At 65.2% G+C, this 19,169-nt stretch overlaps 3 protein-coding genes and 2 long non-coding RNA genes across 5 annotated transcripts; 2 read left to right on the top strand and 3 right to left on the bottom strand.

Moving 5' to 3' along the window:
- The first annotated feature begins 536 nt into the window (after positions 1-536).
- Positions 537-2,324, top strand: LOC136994617 (uncharacterized). Its single transcript, XR_010886629.1, has 3 exons — positions 537-1,028; positions 1,151-2,151; positions 2,286-2,324. It is a non-coding gene; the product is annotated as an uncharacterized lncRNA (long non-coding RNA).
- Positions 2,325-6,483: 4,159 nt separating this feature from the next.
- LOC106492291 (G patch domain-containing protein 4) lies at positions 6,484-9,329 on the top strand. Its single transcript, XM_067313397.1, has 7 exons — positions 6,484-6,665; positions 7,440-7,513; positions 7,596-7,688; positions 7,822-7,929; positions 8,081-8,187; positions 8,347-8,397; positions 8,530-9,329. Exons 1-7 carry the CDS (start codon positions 6,590-6,592, stop codon positions 8,942-8,944), a joined length of 924 nt encoding a protein of 307 aa, XP_067169498.1. The 5' UTR covers positions 6,484-6,589; the 3' UTR covers positions 8,945-9,329.
- On the bottom strand, positions 9,290-12,089 carry NAXE (NAD(P)HX epimerase). The gene is made up of 6 exons (XM_067313398.1): positions 11,861-12,089; positions 10,738-10,846; positions 10,542-10,652; positions 10,340-10,453; positions 10,092-10,239; positions 9,290-9,924 (listed from the first exon to the last, which is right to left on the bottom strand). Exons 1-6 carry the CDS (start codon positions 12,061-12,063, stop codon positions 9,722-9,724), a joined length of 888 nt encoding a protein of 295 aa, XP_067169499.1. The 5' UTR covers positions 12,064-12,089; the 3' UTR covers positions 9,290-9,721.
- A 2,066-nt stretch (positions 12,090-14,155) lies between these two features.
- On the bottom strand, positions 14,156-15,848 carry LOC136994601 (uncharacterized). The gene is made up of 3 exons (XR_010886621.1): positions 15,592-15,848; positions 14,873-15,002; positions 14,156-14,212 (listed from the first exon to the last, which is right to left on the bottom strand). It is a non-coding gene; the product is annotated as an uncharacterized lncRNA (long non-coding RNA).
- Positions 15,849-16,077: 229 nt separating this feature from the next.
- On the bottom strand, positions 16,078-17,801 carry TTC24 (tetratricopeptide repeat domain 24; the record flags this gene model as incomplete). Its single annotated transcript, XM_067313143.1, has 5 exons — positions 17,288-17,801; positions 16,998-17,210; positions 16,451-16,579; positions 16,241-16,362; positions 16,078-16,158 (listed from the first exon to the last, which is right to left on the bottom strand). Coding segments are annotated over exons 1-5 (1,059 nt in total), but the record flags the coding sequence as incomplete, so codon positions are not given.
- Between the last annotated feature and the right edge of the window lie 1,368 nt (positions 17,802-19,169).

The raw sequence follows: 19,169 nt of genomic DNA, 5'->3' as shown, positions 1-19,169 counted from the left end.
GGAAATACTCCTGCCTTTGTGTAATGTGCATCGCAGCGACTTTTTTTTAAGATGGGGATTTAGAAGGCCTAAGTTTAATCTTGTCTTTCTTGAAGGCTATGGGCATGTCTATGGGTTTCTTCTTGTGACCCCTCCCCAAGCGTGTAAAGCATTTGCAAAGAGTTGTGAAAGGATGGAACGTCACTAAAGCTTCTGATCAGACTGGTGGGGGTTAGAGCTCTTTCCTGGTGCTGGTAATCAGCCCCTTTTTTGGTTAAATTTGGATAATCTGAGTAAATAGTTATCTCTCAGATCTGCTGGGCATCCTTTGTCTGCAGTGAGCTCCGACTGTCTCTGCAAAAGCCGTTTCTGCGCGCGAGGCAGCTCTTGCAAAGCGTGTGCTTGCAGGAGCTGAGGGCAGAGCATGGGGCAACCAGGTGAGCGAAGGGGAGAAAAGGCCGCCGGAAGGAGAGCTGGTGCCGCTCGCTCGCAGGGAGCGGCGACTGCGTAACCGGTTGCAAAACCCACCGTTGCGTTTGAACCTCTTTCCAAAGCAAAGTAAGCCCAAAGTTCGTGAGGAAAAGGCACCCTTTTGTCTCAGTATCTAACCTGTAAAAGTGGCCTGCAGGGGTAGGAATTGTCCTCTAAAAATCCAGCTGTGGTGCTGCTCTGAGGCCGATGAACGGACTAGGTGTGCAACTTCGCCGCCGCTAAATCTCTCAGTACAACCAGTTGGCCTGTTCCCTTCTCTGCTTAAACCCAAAGCCCTGTTGTCTGCGGCCGGTCGCAGCCCTTCCAGCTCCCTCCCTCGTGTCAGCTCGGTGCAGGCTCTACCTCGGCGCGGACCCGCAAGGTTGAGCAGGGTTGAAGGGTGATGCTGAAGCCATGGTGTTTACTCACAACTTCCTCCGTCGCTGCGTGTCTGCTGCCTCGGCTTATCTCTGCCTAACCTCAGAGACGGGGCTGAACTGAGCCGTGCAGAAGCTCTTTGGTTTGTGCCTGGGAGTGAAGCCAGCTAGAAATAACCTGCACGGTGGAGAGCTGAAAGTGTAGGCAGGGTGCTGTGAATTATCGAGGAGAATTAATGTGCTTCGTGTAGAAATTCTTGCAAAGATTTTCTTGCAAAGATTTCCTTTTTTCCCCCACCTAAACTTATGTCCTGCTTTTCCAGAGAGCTCTGGACCGTGGTGAGCCCGCGGAAGCTGTTCTCGAGCAAATGCTTCCTGCAGAAGGAGGGTAACGATCATCCTCTATCTGGGGGAGAAGAGAGGAGGAGGAAATGCTTGGTCTTCCCAGGCCATTCAGCGCCAGCGCCTCTCTGCTCGTTTAAGCAGGAAAACATATTTCTCCCGTCTCGCCGTGTCTGCGGCGCCCGCTCTAGTGTCAGCTTGAGATCATTCCTCACCTGCTGCCAGCCCACCAGCCAAGGTGCTAAAATAAAGATAACGGGGCAGCCTGCTATCTCGGCGTGCAGCCTCTGTTTGCATCTGATGTTCATCCTCCAGCGCTCCGGCTTCCTCCGGGTAATTTGGCAAAGCTGCCGCCTTCCGCGCTGCTCGGGGGGTGCCCGCTTTGTTTTTTCGGAGCAGCCTGCCTCCGGCGCGGCCGGCTCTGCGTTCCCGGCTTTGCAGCTGGGCCTGGAGCCGTGCGGAGGGGAGCAGCCGTTCCCGCTGCCGGGAAGGGGAAGAGTTCAGGGAAACGCTGTGCCGGCGAGCGTGCCGCCCCGAAGCGCGGCCTCGGCCCCCCGCGGACCTTGCAGCGTTAATGCCCCCAAGGTTGTTTGGAGCTGCTCGCCTCTTTAGCGAGGGTTTTGCAGGCTCTTCCCCGGAGCTGCTCTAACACAGGCTCTGGTCCTCTTTTTTTTTTTTTTTTTTCCCCTCGGGGAGCAGAAAAAAATCCCGCTCTGCCCATCCCTGCTGCACTCGGGCTCCGGTCGGATGAGCCGGGATGGGCAGCGAGACCCCAGGGACCAGGTCACTGCGGGTGCTTTTGCTTTTAATAAATCTGACCTGGCAGAATAAATTTGGATGAGATTTTGGCTTTGCTTTGGGGGCGTCCGATCTGGCCCCGTGCATCGGAAACGTGATTTATCGTCCCGAGGAGGGCCGGGCCCTCGCAGACCCGCTCTCGCCGGCAGCCCAGGCTGCGAGGAAGAGGCAGCTTTGAACGCTGGTAAGAAGGGAGCTTTTTAGTGAAACCTTAAGCCCCTCGAGAGAGCTTTCCCTAATCCTCGGTAAAGTGCTACTCAAAAGCCCCCTTTTAGAGGAGCAATTGCGCTTTCTAACAGTTGCATCTCTCTTTCCCAGAGGACCTGCCCAAAGGTGTTTCTTGCTGACTGTTTCCTCTCGCTTTTCTCTGGTAAATAGAATTAATTCCTTTTAAAATGTAATGGAAGGAGCAATTTCCTCAGCAGGTAGTGATGAATCCGGCTGATTGATTTGGAAAGATTTCTCCTGTAAAGGACTTATTTGCACTGTGTTCCCCGCGCTGCTCCCCCCTCTCCCAGCAAAAATGCAGCCTTTCCCCCCGCCCCAATACCCCAGTGTAATGCTTTGGTCCTTGAAACCAGACCTCCAAGCGTAGAGGAGGGAGATGTTGCAGAAAACACACCTCTAAATTTCCTTCAAGAAAACTTTTTATTCCTAAAGACTCTGCTGAGAGGGCCGGGCTGTCACGCAGGCTCCGTCCCTGCATCCCCGCAGCCGTGAAGTTGGAGCCTGGGCTGGAGTGAATTGCCCTGATTTCACCGGTGCAAGTTCAAAATAACTCTGTTAAAGTTAATAACTTCTGAGCGAGCTGTGAGGGGGGGAAGCTCCTGGGGTTTAGGAGATCCTGGAGTGGGGATGGTTTGGGGGGAGAAAAAAGTATGTGCGCACACACGTATGCATGTATATATGTGTATATATATATAAAAAATACACGCATTGGGTTGGACTGCTGGAGCATCTTCTGTGCTCAGCCCTGGGAGGAGTAAGGAGATGCTGGGCTGAGCCCAGGCTGAATTATGCTTTGCAGCACCGCAGACCTGCCCGTATTGCATTTTGCTCTGTGTTAACGTTGCTCTGAGTTTAATTTTTGGAATTCTGTAATAACTGGATATTCTCTTGCTCCCTGCGGCTCCCCCCGGCCAGCGTTTCGCGGGGTTGCGCTCGCTGCGGCGTCCCGGGAGGTCCCGCGCTCGGAGGCTGGTCCTGGGGCGGTGAGGAGACTGGGATTTGTTGTTTGCTTCCCTTGACGCCGAAAACAACAAAATCACAAGTCTTCCAGATCGACCCAGGAGCGAGGAGAGCCGTCGGCCGGGAGCCGCGAAGGAGGCGAGGTACCTGGCGGGAGAGAAACGGAGAGAGGGAACCGGGGCGCCCGCGGGAACGTTGCGCCCCGCTCCCGTCCTGGCGGGGGGGGCAGCTCCCTCTGGAGCCACTCGCGTCCCCAAACGGCCCCGTTCTGGCTCACGCTGGGTCCGGATGGTGCATTCGCGCCCGCACCTAGCGGCAGCCGAAATCCCGCGGCGCCGCGTCGGTCCCTGCGGTGGGATGCGAACCGGCATTGCGATGGGACGGCGGGGCCGAGCCGAGACCCTTCGGCTCCCGCGCCGGCTGCGGAGGGACCGTGGGGCCGAGGCGCTGCGTGGGTCCCCCTCGCCGCTTTTACTGCGGAGCCGGGAGGAAGGTGCTGCCGTCGCCTGCCCGGAGCCCTCGGCCTCTTCCCGTTGCTGAGGCAACGGCTGCGGGAAAACGGGCTCCTCCGGCGCTCCGTCCCCCCAAGCTTTGCAAGCGGAGCGACGCCAAGTCGGGTCCTGGCTGGAAGAGATGCGGGAAGGCCGTTTCGGGGAGGATCGGCGCTGGGACACCGGGCTCCGGCCCCTGCGCCTGTTTTCCGGAGCGCCGTGGCGTGGCGATACCTGCGGGAACGCCCGGCCCCCTCCGCCTCCTCCAGCGGGGACTCGGCTCCTCCGCGAAGGTTATTGCTGCTTTTTTCATCCTAGCGGACAGAGCAGATGGCAGTGAAATATGAAGCGGTCAAGGCTGCTGCCCCTGCGGATTTGGCGCTGGAGATAAGAGCGGGCGCTCGCCGGGAGCGGGACGGGGGGACGGATGGCTGCAAGAACTGGGAACGTTTTGCATTTTGTCCCTTAAGGGGAGCAAAATGCCATGGGGGCCCACGGCGGCGCGAGGGACGCAGCCGGCTCCCGCGAGCCCCAGCTCGTCCCCTCCCCGCTTTTGCAAACAGAGCAGTGATGCAAACCAACTTGCCGCCGCTCCGGGCTTCTCGCGCCTGGCTGGAGCGCGGCGCGGAGAGCCGGGCCCCGCGACGGAGCCCTTTGGATGCACGTGCCCACGTGCGCGCACAAATGCGTGCACAAATGCACGCATGCACCCATGCACAACTGCATCCTCCTCCCACGTTAGGAAGCCCAACTTTGCAGATGCCCTGCATTTCGAGGGGGGGGTGCACCCCAGCTCCGCGCTCACCCCTCTGCCGGCATCCTATGGATGGACAGACAGACGGACGGGCTGCCCCCGAGACCGTCCCCCTGCAATGCTGCCGAGCTTTGCTTGCACTTACCTCTCCTCTCCATCCTCCCGGCCCTAGGAGCCCTGCAGCATCCGCAGGGCTGAACCCCCTGGAAAAGGCAGCGGCGCATCCAGGCGCCCGGAGGCGGGTGCTGCACCCCGGGGTGCCCCCCAGTCGGAGGGAGCCGGGCGGCTGCGAGCAGCCGGGCAGCCGGAGGGGAGTCTTATAGCGAGGCTGCCGGGGGAATAGGCTGGCCTTGGTGACAGCTTTGAGTGGCAGCCTGGGGACGGGGCCGGACGCCGCGCAGGGGAGGGCACGTGGCAGCGTGCCCGTGCCACCGAGGCCACTGAGGTGCTCGGGGACAGGCCGGCGAGGCCAGGGCTCGGAGGCCTCGTGCCAGGGCGAGGGGTCTGTAAGAAGAGGCTTTAGCGTGGAAGTAAAAGGTGCATCTGGAAGCGGAGCCCGGCGTTTGGCTGGTGCAAGCCAGTGCAGGGACGGCAGCTCCGGGGAGTTGGTGCACGGCCGTGCGCTGATTTGCACCAGTGAAGGGCAATTGCCCCAAGACTCTGCCTTGAGGTGGCTTGTGCAGTTACACCCCCTGCAGCAGCTCAGCATCCGGCCCCGACCTGCAGCTCCTGGGAAAAACAAACAGCTTCAGGCTGCCGGGGCCAAGCGCTGTGCAATGGTTTCCACAGTAACAGCGAGCTGTCGGCAAGGTCTGCCTGCGTCCTGCGCGCACGCAACCTTCTGGACATGGCAGCCCCCCGCGCACACATGCCGCACAGAGCAGCGGCGGCAGGTGTGGGTGGTGTGCAATTGCGGAGGGAGCAGTCGGTATGTGCATGCAATGCACAGCTAGCTGTGTGTGTGTGCAATGCAATGAGCAGCTGGCTGCATGCGCAATGCACGTCTAGCAGTGTATGTGTGTGCAGTGCAATGTGCAGCTGGCTCTCTGTGTGTTTGTGTAATGCCCAGCTAGCAGCATGTGCGTGTTGCTGCGGCAGTGCCAGCTGGCAGTGTGTGGGTGCGTGCAAAGCAAGGCCCAGCTGGCAGCGTGTGCAATGCCCGGCTGGCAGCGTGGCTGTGCAACGCAACGCCTAGCCAGCAGCGTGTGGGTGTGTGCAATGCAATGCCCAGCTGGCAGTTTGTGGGTGTCTGCAATACACAACTGCCAGCGTGTGTGCAATGCCATGCATAGCTGGCTGAGTGGGTTTGCGTATGCAGTGCACAGCTAGCACAGTGTCTGTGTGCAATGCAATGCACAGCTAGCAGTGCATGGGTCCAATGCAAAGCATGGGTCAGTGTGCATGTGTGTGCATGTGCATGCAATGCACAGCCAGCAGACTGCATGTCTGCATGCAATGCACAACTGACAGTGCATGCATGTGTGTGCAATGCCATGCATAGCTGGCTGAGTGTGCGTGTATGTATACAGTGCACAGCTAGCAATGTGTGTGCGTCTGTGCGCAATGCAACGCACAGCTTGTGGGTCCAATGCAAAACACAGGTCGGTGTGTGCGTATGTGTGTGTGCACGCAACGCAGAGCCAGCAGCGTGTGTGTCTGTGTGCAATGCGCAACTGCTAGTGTGTGTGTGCGCAATGCCATGCATAGCTGGATGCATGCATGTGTGCGTGCAGTGCACATCTAGCAGTGTGTGTGCACGCCATGCACAGCTCGGGGTGCGTGTGCATGCCATGCACAGCTCGAGGGTGTGTGTGCGTGCAATGCACAGCTCGGGGTGTGTGTGCACGCAATGCACAGCGTGTGCGTTTATGTGTCTGTATCCGTGCAAAGCGCAGCCCCAGGGCGGGCGCCTGCCCCGCCTCGCCGACAGTCTGCGCATGCGCGGGGTTCCGCCCCGCCCCCGGCCTTTAGCCCCGCCTCATTCCCTCGCCCCGCCCCTTCGCCCCCCCGTGTGTGCGCGCCTGCGCAGGGCTCCGCCCCGCTCCGTGCGCGCCTGCGCAGTGCCCGCGGCGGCGGCGGCGGCGGCACGTGGAGGCTGCCGGGAGCGGGCGGCAGCGGCGGCTCCTCCGCGCCCCGGCACCGGCCTCGCCGCGGCCGCCTCCCGCCCCCTCGTCACGGGGCTCGCCGGCATGAGCCCCCCGGAGCCGCCGGGCCGCGGCATGCGGTTTGCGGAGAGCCAGCTGCGGCGGCACGGCTGGAAGCGAGGTGGGGCCCGGCCCCCCCCCCCGCGGCCCTGGGGGCCCCCAAAACCCGCCCGGGGGTGTCTCACCCCCCCAGGGGCCCCAAAACCCTCCCTGCCGTGTCCCATCCCACCTCGGAGGGGCTCAAAACCCTCCCTGGGGTGTCCCACTCCCCCGGGAGTCCCCAAACCCTTCCTGGCTTGTCCCCCCCCACCCCAGGGGTCCCCCAAAAGCCTCACTGGCATGTTCCCCCCCCTTGGATGTTCCCCAAAACCGACCCTGGCATGTCCTCCCCACCCTAGGGCTTCCCCAAAACCCTCCCTGGCATGTCCCCCCCACCCCAGGAGCCCCCCCAAAGCCCTTTCTGGCATGTCCCCCCTCCTTGGATGTTCCCCAAGACCCTTCCTGCCATGTCACACTCCCCCTCGGGGGTCCCCAAAACCGTCCCTGGCATGTCCCCCCCACTTCAGGCATGCCCCAAACCCTCCCTGGTGTGTCCCCCCCCCCCCAGGGGTTCCCCCCACCTCAGGTGTCCCCCAAACCCTCCCTGGTGTATTCTCTCCCCTGGGTGTCCCCAAGTGCCCCTAGGGATCCCCGACACCCCCCTGGTCTATACCAGCCACCCCCTGTGGTCCCCAATTCACCCAGGTGTCCCCAGACACCGGAGGGGCAGGATTGCACTTCACAGTGCTTAAAGCCCCGATATTTGGGGTCGTGCTGCAGCCCCAGAGCCCCCCCCGCTGTGGCCACAGAGACCCCCGTGATGGCTGCGTGCATGACGGCGTCCCTTCGTCCCCAGGCAAAGGGCTGGGGAAGCGGGAGGACGGCATCGCCGAAGCCATCAAGGTGAAAGTGAAGTGCGACACCGCCGGGGTAAGAGCAGCCGGGCGCGGGGGGGGCAGCCGGAGCGGGGCGCGGGGCGCGGGGCCAGCGCTGCCTCCTCTTTGCCACGCAGGTGGGCCACGACCCGGCGGAGCAGTTCTCCTTCCACTGGTGGGACCACGTCTTCAACGAGTCGGCTGCCAACCTCGCCGTGGAGGCTGCGCAGGTACCGGGGGCCTGCGGGGGCCGTGTCCGAGGGAAACGGGCTTTGCTCCCGTCCCGGGAGATGCCCGGCACGGGGTATGTCCTGCGGCGACGTACCAAATAACGTGCAGCGCCTCGCACGCTTTGCGCCCCAGGACGGCGTCTCCGTGAAGGCGCTCTCCGAGCGGGACGCCGGGATCAGCAATAAGAAGCCGCGCAAGGCCGGCGGCGCCGATGGCATGCTCTACGGCCGCTTCGTGAAGGTAACCAGCCACGGCGGATGTGGCTCCGGCTGCTCCGGGGGGGCTGCCGCGGACCGCGCACCCCTTCCCTGCAGCACAGCCCATCGCTGCGGGGGGGGGAGGACGCCCGGGCCTTCCTCTTCGCCCCTTCCTCATCGCCTCCCTGCTGCAGGCGGCCACGCTCACGGCACACGGGGAGGAGGCCGCAAAGCCACCCACCGCCTCGGAGAGCAGCGAGGAGGAGGAGGAGGAGAAGCTGGACCTCTCTTCGGCCAGGAGGCAAGGCCTGGGGAGCGGTTTGCGTCCGATCCCTGCTAATCATGGCTCCGGAGGGACGAGGGCTGTGGCCGGCCGGAAAGAAGGTGGTGGAGGAAGGGGGACTGTGGTCCCCCTGTGCAGGTCGCTGGCGGGGTGACGTGTCTCGTCTCTGTCCCGCAGGCTGACAGACGAGGAGCTGATCCGAGCCTGCGGGGGCCGCACGGCGCACAAGTAAGTGGCCGGGGAGGGGGCTGCGCGGTCGGGGCTCCCTTCTCCTGGTGGGGGCTTTGGAGGAGGCCGGGCTGGGTGGCACCTTCCCGGCCAGATCCCGCTGCAAGTGCCGGATGCCCGTGCCCGTTGCAGGGGTGCCCGGCACGGCCTGACCATGAGCGCCAAGCTGGCCCGCCTGGAGGAGCAGGAACGAGCCTTCCTGGCCGCGTACGGGCAGAAAAAGGGGCTGCCGGAGGCCCCGGAGAGCAGCCCCCTGGCAGAGAGGCAAAAGAAAGAGAAAAAGAAGAAAAAGAAACAGTCCAGAGACAGAGCTGATCCCGCGGCTGAGCAGAGCCAGGAGCCAAGTGGGGAAGAGAACACAGCAGAAGAGGAAGAGAAGGTCTCGAAGAGAAAGAAAAAGAAGAAGAAGCACAAAGAATTAGTTGAGCACGAGGAGACTGAGACAGAGGCACCTCTAGGAGAGGCAGATGAGCCAGACCACGCCGGGCACAGCCCCAAGAAGAAGAAGAAGAAGAAGAGGAAGAAGAGGCAGCAGGAGGCAGAGTGAACGGGCGCCGGGGTTGCCATGCTGCGGAGATGCCGGTACTGTCCGGCCAGGAGGGTCCCGATCCGGCCCGTGGCGCTTGCCAGCGCTGGTGGGAGTCCGAGGGTGCTCCAGATGCGGCCCCGCACCACGGACAAGCCCCATGTTTGCTGCCTGGTGCTGTCTGTGGGTGCTGGGGGTCTGGAGCTGATCCGGGGGGGACGCGCTGGCTTTGTTTCACCCACCTGAACCTTCCTCCCCTCGAGGGCGACCCTGGTCCTCACCAGGCCCTGGACTTCTCCCCTTTGGCGTGGGCTGCGCGGGTCCGTCACGGAGGGGCACAAGGGGACAGACACGGCGGAGCGTCGCTATTTTTGAAGAGCGTCAATAAATTTTTATTGCAGAGAAACGGTGCTGAGGCGTGAGCTATGCAACGGACCCAGCTCCGCGGGCAGGGCGCAGGCGCAGCCCGAGGACCCCGGATCGCGTCTGTACCTACAAGCGCTCAGAAATTAGATAGCAACCCCAACCGACAGCCTGCCTAGCGGCAAACCTTAATCAGCGCTGTCTTCTTCTGACTGCTGAGGACTTTGGATCAAAGTGTCCCTGTAGCTAGCTGGAGTCCTGCTGGGTAGGACTTGTCTAGAGACCTGGCGAGGTGCTGAGCATCCTCCTAGCAGAGAGCTGATGCTTTGGCAGAATTAGGCCCTGGACCCCGCTGTGCCCAAGCCCAGCTGGGCCTCTGGTCCTGCTCCCCTCGCTCAGCACCCCGCCGCCTTCCTGGCTGCCCAGGCCCGGCCCCTAGGTTAGCTGCAGGACGCAGTCCGTCTCGGGGTACGGCGGCAGGTTCAGAGCGTATTTTTCCTGCAGCGCCGCGGGCACGAACCTGCCCCCCAGGAAGTGGTAGCGGCCGGTGAAGTGCGCCACCGCCGCCTTGGGCGCCGTGAGCGAGATGAGCATGTCGGGCTGGAGGCCGTCCGCGCTCCCCTTCTCCACGTCCCAGCCTGCAACGGGCCCCAAGGCAAGGCTGGAGCCAGGGAAATCCCCAGCCCTCGGTGCGGGAGGGACCCCCAAAAACATCCCCCACCCCACCGGGTGCTGCGTCACAAGCTGGGGACGGTCCCCCGACAGGTCAGCGTACAACCTGCGGGGCTCGGGCTGCGTTGCTCACCCGAGGGGATGTCGATGCTGGCGATGGGGACGGTGACGCGCTTGAGGGTGCCGAGGATGCTGCCGAAGGGCTCCCGCACGGCTCCCTTGAAGCTGAACCCAAAAATCGCGTCCACCACCAGGCCGTAGAGCTCATCGATGAGCGCCGCCTGCAACGGGGAAGGGAGCAGGGTGTAAAACGGCGTCTCCCCCGCCGGGCGCGAGCCGAGAAGCTGAGCGCGGCGACGGCTGCGAGGCCGGTGGCCTCACCTCGGCGGGGAACTCCGGGAGGAAGGGGATGTCCATCTTCTGGCACTGGGTGGTCAAACCTTCAAACAGAGGTTTATTGGGGCGCTTGGGGTAATACACGGTCGGCTCGTAGCCCTGCAAAGACGGGACGGGACTGAGCGGCGCTGGGAGCCGCTGGAAGAGCAGGTTGCAGCGGGGCAGCTCCCGCGTTCCCGGCACTCACAAACATCTTCAGGTGCCGGGCGCAGACCAAGCCGTCGCCTCCGTTATTGCCCGGCCCGCACACGATGAGCACGGCGGGCTGGCTCTTGGTGAAGGAGCTGGGCGGGTAGGCCTGGCGAGGGGGGGGGGGAAACGTTATCCTCCATCGGGGGGGGGGACGCTGCGCCCGAGGGCGGCCCCCTTCTCCTTGCACCCACCTTGGCGATGGCTGTGGCGCAGCTCAGCCCTGCCAGCTCCATCAGCTGGTCCACGCTGAACTTGTACTCGGTGAAGAGCTCCTGGTCGATGGCTTGCGCCTCTTCCTGCCTGGGGGGACGGAGAACGGCACGGATGGGACCGCGGGAAGGCCCCGGGTGGGGTGGGGGGGCCGTTTGGGAGCCCGGGGGGGCTGCTGGCTGCTCCCCCTCGGTGCAAAGTGCCTGTGGCTAAATAGGGCTGATGCAAGAGAGGGCAAACACCGGGCAGGGGGAGGCTCCACGCAGGGCCCAGCACCCCGTGCCCCCCCCTGCACCTCATGCAACACCCTGTGCCTGGCTGAGCCCCCCCCGCCACCTCCCTGCACCCTTCTCCACCCCGTGCACCCCCCTCCGGACCTCCACGCACCCCTCTCCACCCCCTCGGGCCCCTCCTAACGCCCTGTGGACCCTCACGCACCCCCTGAACCCGCAAGCACCTTTCTGCCCCCCTTCACGCCTGTGCACCCCTCTGTGCAAGTCCCCGTGCCCCCCTGCCCCCATGCGCCCCTCTGTGCGTGCCCCCGCGATTCCTTCCGGGCCTCCTGCAACTCCCTGCACCCCTTGTGCCCCCCATCGCCCCATGCACCCCCCCCCGCACCCCTCCCTGCCTCCTCTGCACCCCAAGGAACCCCCTGTGGCCCCCTGCACCCCCCCTGCCTCCTCTGCACCCCGAGGATCACCATGCATCCCCTTGCACCCCCTATTGCCCCATGCACCCCACCTGCACCCCTCCCTGCCTCCTCTGCACCCCAAGGAACCCCCTGTGCCCCCCTGCACCCCTCCCTGCCTCCTCTGCACCCCAAGGGACCCCCTGCGCCCCCCTGCACCCCTCCCTGCCTCCTCTGCACCCCAAGGATCACCATGCATCCCCCTGCACCCCCTATCACCCCATGCATCCCCCCGCACCCCTCCCTGCCTCCTCTGCACCCCAAGGAACCCCCTGCGCCCCCATGCACCCCTCCCTGCCTCCTCTGCACCCCAAGGGACCCCCTGCATCCCCCTGTGCCCCCTACCACTCCCTGCACCCCCCCTTGCCCCCCCCCCCGCACCCCGCGGACCCCCGTGCACCCCGCGGCGGCGGTACCCGAGGAAGCGGAGCCCCCGCGGGCCCGCGCCGGGGCCGTGCATGGCGCAGCGGGGGCGGCCCCAGTCCCAGCCCCGGTCCCAGCCCCGGTCCCGGTCCCAGCCCCAGCTCCGGCCCCAGGGGCGGCTCGGGCAGCGCCCGCCCGCCCGCGCCCCCGCCGCCACCAGCAGCCCCAGGCCCAGCAGCGCCCGCGGGCTCGGCATGCGGCGGGCTCGGCTCCGCTCGGCTCCGCTCGGCTCCGCTCGGCTCCGCTCGGCTCCGCTCGGCCCTACTCGGCTCCGCTCGGCTCGGTCCGGCCCCGCTCGGCTCCGCCCGGCCCCGCTCGGCTCCGCTCGGCGCGGACGGCGCAGGCGCGGGCGCAGTGGGCGGTCCCGGGGCGGGGCGGGGCGGGGGGCGGGGCGTCCGGGCTCGGGGAGGGGTGGGGGGGGCGGCGCCGACGGGCACCGTCGGCTCCGGCTGCGGCAGCCTGCGCGGGGCCCCCGGCGCCTCGGAGACCCTCCCGGTCCCTTGGAGACCCCCAGCCCCATCACATTGGGGTCCCCCAGCCCCTTGGAGACCCCCAACCCCATCACATTGGGGTCCCCCAGCCCCTCGGAGACCCCCAGCCCCATCACAGCGGGGTCCCCCAGCCCCTCGGAGACCCCCAGCCCCATCACATCGGGGTCCCCCAGCCCCTCGGAGACCCCCAGCCCCATCGCATCAGGGTCCCCCGGCCCCTTGGAGACCCCCAACCCCATCGCATCAGGGTCCCCCAGCCCCTCGGAGACCCCCAGCTCCTCGGAGACCCCCAGCCCCATCACATTGGGGTCCCCCAGCCCCTTGGAGAACCCCAGCCCCATCACATCGGGGTCCCCCAGCCCCTCGGAGACCTCCAGCTCCTTGGAGAACCCCAGCCCCATCACATCGGGGTCCCCCAGCCCCTTGGAGACCCCCAGCCCTGCCGCAGCAGGGTCCCCCGGCCCCTTGGAGACCCCCAGCCCCATCACATCGGGGTCCCCCAGCCCCTTGGAGACCCCCAGCCCCATCACATCGGGGTCCCCCAGCCCCTCGGAGACCTCCAGCTCCTTGGAGAACCCCAGCCCCATCACATCGGGGTCCCCCAGCCCCTTGGAGACCCCCAGCCCTGCCGCAGCAGGGTCCCCCGGCCCCTTGGAGACCCCCAGCCCCATCACAGCGGGGTCCCCCAGCCCCTTGGAGACCCCCAGCCCCATCACATCGGGGTCCCCCAGCCCCTTGGAGACCCCCAGCCCCATCACATCGGGGTTCACCAGCCTGTCCCAGCCCACCAGCCCCATCACAACAGGGCTCAGTGGTCTGTCCCCATCCTCTGGCCCTTTGGGACTCACCAGCCCCGGCACATTGGGGTTCACCACCCTGTCTGGGTCCTCCAGCCCCTTGGAGCCCACCAGCTCCAGCCCTTCAGGACTCAGCAGCCTGTCCAGGTCCAGCAGGCTCATCATGTTGGGGTCCACCAGCCCTTCAGAGTCCACCAGCCCCATTTCCTTGGAGCACACCAGCCCCGATGACTCCAAGGACACCAGCCCCCTGGTTGACCATGACTCCTGGCCCTCGGCGTACGGCCTTTCTGAGGACGTGGACACCTCCGGCTATGCCAGGCCCACCTCGCAGGCAGCACGCGGACCATCTCCTCCGGCTATCGAGAGCTTGCACTGGGAGGAGGCCATGGACAGCCAGCTCAGTACAAATATAGCTTTATTTGTAATATTTTACAGCAAAAAGGAGCAATTAAAGAGCGGGGCTCAAAGCTGGTGTTGGCTCAAGCGCCGCTTTGAGAACAGCCGCAAAGAGGCTCCCGCTGGGAGCTCTGGGCAAGACCCCGCTGTCGGGAGCGGAGCCGAACGGTCCCTGCGGCGGTCCGAGGCCGGATCCCGGCGCGTCCGGCTTGGTGCAAGCCCTGCGCCGGGCTCGCGGGTCCCCCGTCGCCTCCCCGTCGTCACAAGAGGCTGCAGACGAGGGACTCGATCCGGCTCCTCTTGCGCCGCCGGCGCGCAGCCGGCTCCGCCGCGGGGCTGGGAGGGAGCAAAGCCGGCGGCGGCATTACCGCGGTCCGGGGGCACCCGGCCCGGCGGGATGCAGCCTATGGAGCACCGGGGATTTCCTGGCGGCCACCCTCAGACCTGTTCCCCTCGCTACGGTGGGAAGCGGTCGGGATGTGGATGCTCCGGGGCCCCAAACCCTGCATGCGGGGCGTATCCGGCTTCGAGCCCACCTCGTCCCCGGGGTGCAGCCCTCCCGGCCGCTACCTTCGTGGGTGCTGGCTCGCGTTCCCCCGCGGCGCCGCCAGCTCCGGGGCCTGCGCTCCCAGCCGGAGGGGGTCGTGCTCGCCGGCGCCTGCAAAATGCAGCGGTGCAAATGCAGCTGCGTTTTTAAGGGAAGGCTTATTCCCGGCTGGGGCTGCCTGAAGCTTTTTCTCTTTCACCAAAGGACTTTTTGCAGGTTTTTTTTCCCCCTACTTACGTCTTGGCGACAGCCGGAGGCTCCCGTTTGGGAAACAACTGCAGAAAAAGTCCACGTTATCCAATATAACCCCGTGCTCCCTTTCTTCCATGAGGTCTCCGCTTCCCAAACCAGGAAAACATGAAGAAATGCAGCCCTGAGGTTTAATGATGTGAAAATCCCCCCCCCACCCCGTTGTATCCCTGCCAAACTGCGCTTGGCTCCCCAAATTCTGGTTTGAGCTGCCGTGACACCTACGCTCCCCGGTATTACGCAGCCTTGAAGAAAATCTAGCATGTAGCAACAGCCAAAACTATTTTCGTCCCCTATTTGAGTCGTAGGTGCTGTCACTGCTACATTGCAATCGCTGTTCCGTATCTTTCTCCTGTGTATGTATATAAACTTATATATAAAATACAACACGGGTGCTGATCTTCAAGCCCCCTCGAGCGATGCCACTTGCTGCGCCGCGTTTGCACCGCGATGGGCAGGCTGCAACCGGTGAAGCCCCTGCGATGAGCCGCTTCCGTGCTCGACTCCCCCTCGCCCGCCTACCTGTTAGCGTGGGGCCGGCCGGGACGGCCTGGAGCGGCGCCGGATGCATCCGCCTCTTCGGAGAGCTGGCGCGCGAGCGCGGCGCGGCGGCGCGGGTCTCCGGGCTGCGGCACGGCTCCGGCGGCCGGTCCTGCGGCATGGGGGGAGAAGGGCAGATAGGCACTGCGGTACCGGCCCGTGCTTAAACCTCGGCTCCGGCAGAAATTCACGGTGGGGCTTGAGTGAATCAGTTGGATTTTAATTTGCAAGCTGGGTTTTGATTTGCAAGCGGGATTTTGCTTTGCACGGCTGGATTTTGATCTGCAAGCGGGATTTTGCTTTGCACGGCTGGATTTTGCTCTGCAAGCGGGATTTTGCTTTGCAAGGCTGGATTTTGATCTGCAAGCGGGATTTTGCTTTGCAAGGCTGGATTTTGATCTGCAAGCGGGATTTTGCTTTGCAAGGCGATGCTGTTTGGTTCTCCGCTTGCTGCTTGGCAGATGTTAGCGAGGCACTGACTATATTTTACCCTGCTCCTCTCCTCCCCGCTGCCTCCCCGCTCCTCTGCCCAGCAGAAGGCGACATCCCCCCGTATTTCTGCTGATTTCTGGCTGATCCCAGTTTCCGGAAGGTGCAAAATCCCTCTCCGAGAACGTGGTCCGACCAAAGCGGCAGGGCTCCGGCCGCGGTGCTGGGACCCCGGAGCGGCTGTGATAGCGATGCTCTCCGCTCCCCCTTACCCGACGGCTTGGGCCGTGCTCCCTGCGGCCACTGTCCGGAGGCGGCTGCCTCCCTTTCCCGGTGGGACAGCGGCTCCCCGGCCTGCGCTCCCCCCTCGGAGACACTGGGGTCAAGGGCAGGCGGATTCGTCTCGCGGACGACGCGCTGCGGCGTGGAGCAAAACCGCCCCTGCTCGGAGACCGGTGCTCCTGCCGGGAAGGGTCTCTGCGGAGAGATACGCGGGGAGAGGCTGGAGCCACCGCCAGGATGGGGACGGGAAAGGACCGGCCACGGAGACGGGAGCGAAGGTGGCTGGATGGGGAGGTGAGAAGAGCCGGAAAACCTCGGGGACGGGGCAGGCGACGGGGGCTGGCGGGAGGGAGGGATGCTCCGCTGTACAGCTGCCTGCATCCGCACGGCAACGGACCAGCCGGGAGGCCAGGGTGATGGGCAGCGCGGCCCCCCCCCCCCCCCCCCGCAGCCCCCTGACTCACGCGGGGGCAGCAGCCGCTGCTCAGGGAGAGCTGGCACCGGATGGCATCCGCCAGCTGGTTCACCAGCCGCTCGCCGGCGGTCCGGGGGGCGTCCTGCGGGCGAGAGCGCCCGGCGCGGGGTGACGCGGGGCCCCCGGCGCGCCGCCGCCCCTCCGTCCCCGCCGCCCGGCCTTACCCGGCAGCGGGAAAGCAGCCTCAGCGCCTCCTTGTACCTCCGCACGGCTTTCTCGGGGGCTCCCAGGCGGAGCTGGGATGCTCCCAGCCCCTCGCACGCCTGCCACTGCCCCTGCAGGTCCCCTGCAAGGCGAAGGGCGCATCCCGCTCCGACGCGCTCCGTGCACGGAGCCGCCGGTGCGGGAGCCGCCGCGGGCATCGATGCGCTTACCGGCGTCCCGGAAAGCTTGCAAAGCGTGCAGGTAGCTCTCCGCGGCGGCCTCATGGTCCCCCAGGCGGCCGAGGGCGTACGCCAGGTTGCCAAAACACTGGCCCTGGGCCCGCCGGTTGCCCAGGGCGCCTGTGAGCGGGGCGAAACGGAGCCCGTCGGCGGCAGCCCGCCGGAGCGGAGCGGAGCGGAAAGCTTGGGGCCAAGGAGAGGCAGCGCGCAGGCAGGGCGTTAACCCGCGGAGCTCGCTGCAGCGGGGTTTGGGAAAGGAGGGTGTCACCTGTAGCTACGTTACGTGCAAATATATACATAAGCACTTATATACTTCTACGTTATATGCAAGCATATATATAAGTGCTTATATACTTATACATTATGTGCAAACATATATGCAAGTGCTTATATACTTATAAATTACATGCAAGCATATATGTAAGCGCTTATACTATATGTGCAAGCATATAAGCACTTAACACCCGCTCCAGACATGGGCTTTGAGCCCGGCTATTAAGAAGTGAGGTTCCTTGATGTATATATATCTATATAGTACCGTGGAGCGCGGCGGCTCGCTGGTGGAGGGCCAGGGCGGCGCGGGGGCTGCCCAGCACGTTGTGGGCAGCTGCCAGGTTCTGCAGCAGCGCGGCCTCGCCGCACCGGTCCGTGGCGCCGCGGCACAGCGCCAGCGCCCTCTCGAAGCTCTCGGCGGCCGGCGGGAAGGCGCGGAGCTGCGAGTAGCCGAGGCCGACGGCGTTGTAGAGCTGCCCTGCAGAGGGGGGGAAAAAAAAGCGGATTGGGGCCGCTCTTCCCCGGGATGCTCTTCCCCGGGACGGCGGCGCCTACCTTGCAGGGCTCGGTCGGGGATGCTCGCGCAGAGCGCGCGGCACTCGGCCAGCACCGCCGCGATCTCGGCCGCTCCGTACCGCCGGCTCCGCAGCATGGAGCTGCTCGCCCGGCTCAGGGCGGCGGCGGCGGCGCCGGGGCTGGCCGCCTCCGCGTAGGCTCGTCCGGCTTCGCGGAAGCAGCTGGCGGCTCGCGCCGGATCCCGGGCGCCCAGGTAGCAGCTGCCCATGCGCACGCAAACGGCGGCCCGGGCGCCGGGCTGTGCCGAGCCGTAGTGGCCGGAGGCTCTGCGGAAATATTCCAGCGCCAGCGGGAAGTCGCCCAGCCCTTCGTGAGCGGCTCCGAGATGGAAATACAGGCGGCCCAAGCGCTCGCCTGCCCGCAGCGCCCGGCGCCCGGCTCGCGCCAGCCCCCCCGGCACGGCTTCTCCTGGCGCCGCCGGACGCTCCGTCCCTCTCTTCCGGCTCTTCTTCCCGGCGGCGGGCGGCGCTTCCGAAGCGGCGGCCGAAGCCATCGGCTTCGTGGCCGGAGCCCTGCGAGGTCTTGGAACAAACAGCTTTAGTGGAATAATAAAAAAAAATCTTGGCGGCCCTGTTTGCTGCAAAATAAAGCAGGGAAAAAGCCTTTCCGCGGAGAACCCCATCCCAAGTTCTGTACTTGGTGGTGCGTGAGCCTCCCTGCTCCGCATGGCTGCCGGGAGAGGGGGAGACCACGGCAGGAAGAGTTTTCCCAGGGTTTCTTTTACGGAGAAAGACTGAACGGTTGCACTTACCTAATATTTCCCCTTTGGGTGCCGAGAGCACGGAGGGGGGGGACAGCGCGTTGCCGCGGCTTGCATCCGGGCGCTGCGGCTGCACGATCCGGTTATGGAGGTGGAGGTTTTCCAATGTGCCTTTGAATCCCGCCTGGGCCGGGCTGCTTGGAAAAGCTCCGGCCGGAAAGCTTCCCGGCACCCCGCGCGGCGTGCCCGAACCGGGCGCCTCCACGTCTCCTCCTGGGGAAGGCGACGCTCCCGTGATGGCCCGGACGGCTCCGGTTTCCTCGCCATCGGAGCCGGGACACGGCAGGTGGTGCCATGGCAACTCTCCAGTTTGCAGCGCGTCGCCTGACGGCTGGCACCGGCCAGGTGGCAGCGGGCGCCGCCGGCACGTTTCGTGGGTGACATGTCCGGAGCAGACTGTGCATGGGGCAGCGAGGGGGAAGGACCCCAAAGCACTTGGGGACAGCGAGCGGGGACCGATCCGGAGCTGCCTTCACGCCCGCGCAGGCCCGGGAGCAGCGGGGGTCCCCGCGGGGGGCAAAGCCGGTTTGGTTTGCGGGGGTCCACAGCGGGCGCCAGCTCGGCCAGGTGGGTTTGCGGGGGACAGCGATGCAGGACGGGGACGGGGGCACGTCGCCCCCGGGAGCAGCGCAGGCTGCGGGTGACAGTCCGGACCTGGAGGGTGCAGCCCGGGGTCTTGTTCGTGGGGATCCCCGTGGGTGCCCAAGCCCACGTGCCCAGGGGTTCCCCGTGCACCCCCCCCGGTGCGTGCTGATCCCCGTGTGCCCCTGGTGTGCGCTGGTCCCCGTGCACCCCCGGACCCCTTCTTCCCCCCCTCCTCCTCCTCTGTGCACGGTGCACCCCCGTGCACCCCGGTACTGGCAGACCCCTGGGTGCCCCCGGTGTGCTCCGATCCCAGTGCGCTCCCAGTGCACCCAGCCCCCCGTGAGCCCCTGCTGCAGCCAGACCCCCCATGTGCCCCCCCCTGCCCGGTGCACCCAGATCCTGGCACATCCCCAGCGCACCCAGACCCCGGTGCATCGCCGGTGCTGGCAGACCTCGGCGAGCCCCCGGTTGCACCCAGATCCTGGTGCACCCGTAGTACTGGCGGACCCCCCGTGC

The sequence above is a fragment of the Apteryx mantelli genome, chromosome 31 (genome assembly GCF_036417845.1).
Source record: "Apteryx mantelli isolate bAptMan1 chromosome 31, bAptMan1.hap1, whole genome shotgun sequence".
In the NCBI taxonomy this organism is placed as follows: domain Eukaryota; kingdom Metazoa; phylum Chordata; class Aves; order Apterygiformes; family Apterygidae; genus Apteryx; species Apteryx mantelli.
The sequence above is the reverse complement of the archived record's forward strand: the minus strand, read 5'-3'. Positions and strand labels throughout refer to the sequence as shown.

Excerpts from the sequence above, each read along its gene's own strand:
- LOC106492291 (XM_067313397.1), top strand. The coding sequence starts at position 6,590 with ATGAGCCCCCCGGAGCCGCCGGGCCGCGGCATGCGGTTTGCGGAGAGC. Across the intron at positions 7,689-7,821 it reads TCGCCGTGGAGGCTGCGCAG|GACGGCGTCTCCGTGAAGGC; the intron begins GTACCGGGGGCC and ends TTTGCGCCCCAG. Across the intron at positions 8,188-8,346 it reads GACCTCTCTTCGGCCAGGAG|GCTGACAGACGAGGAGCTGA; the intron begins GCAAGGCCTGGG and ends TCTGTCCCGCAG.
- NAXE (XM_067313398.1), bottom strand. The coding sequence starts at position 12,063 with ATGCCGAGCCCGCGGGCGCTGCTGGGCCTGGGGCTGCTGGTGGCGGCG. Across the intron at positions 10,847-11,860 it reads CGGGGGCTCCGCTTCCTCGG|GCAGGAAGAGGCGCAAGCCA; the intron begins GTACCGCCGCCG and ends CCGTCCCCCCAG. Across the intron at positions 10,653-10,737 it reads GCGCCACAGCCATCGCCAAG|GCCTACCCGCCCAGCTCCTT; the intron begins GTGGGTGCAAGG and ends CCCCCTCGCCAG.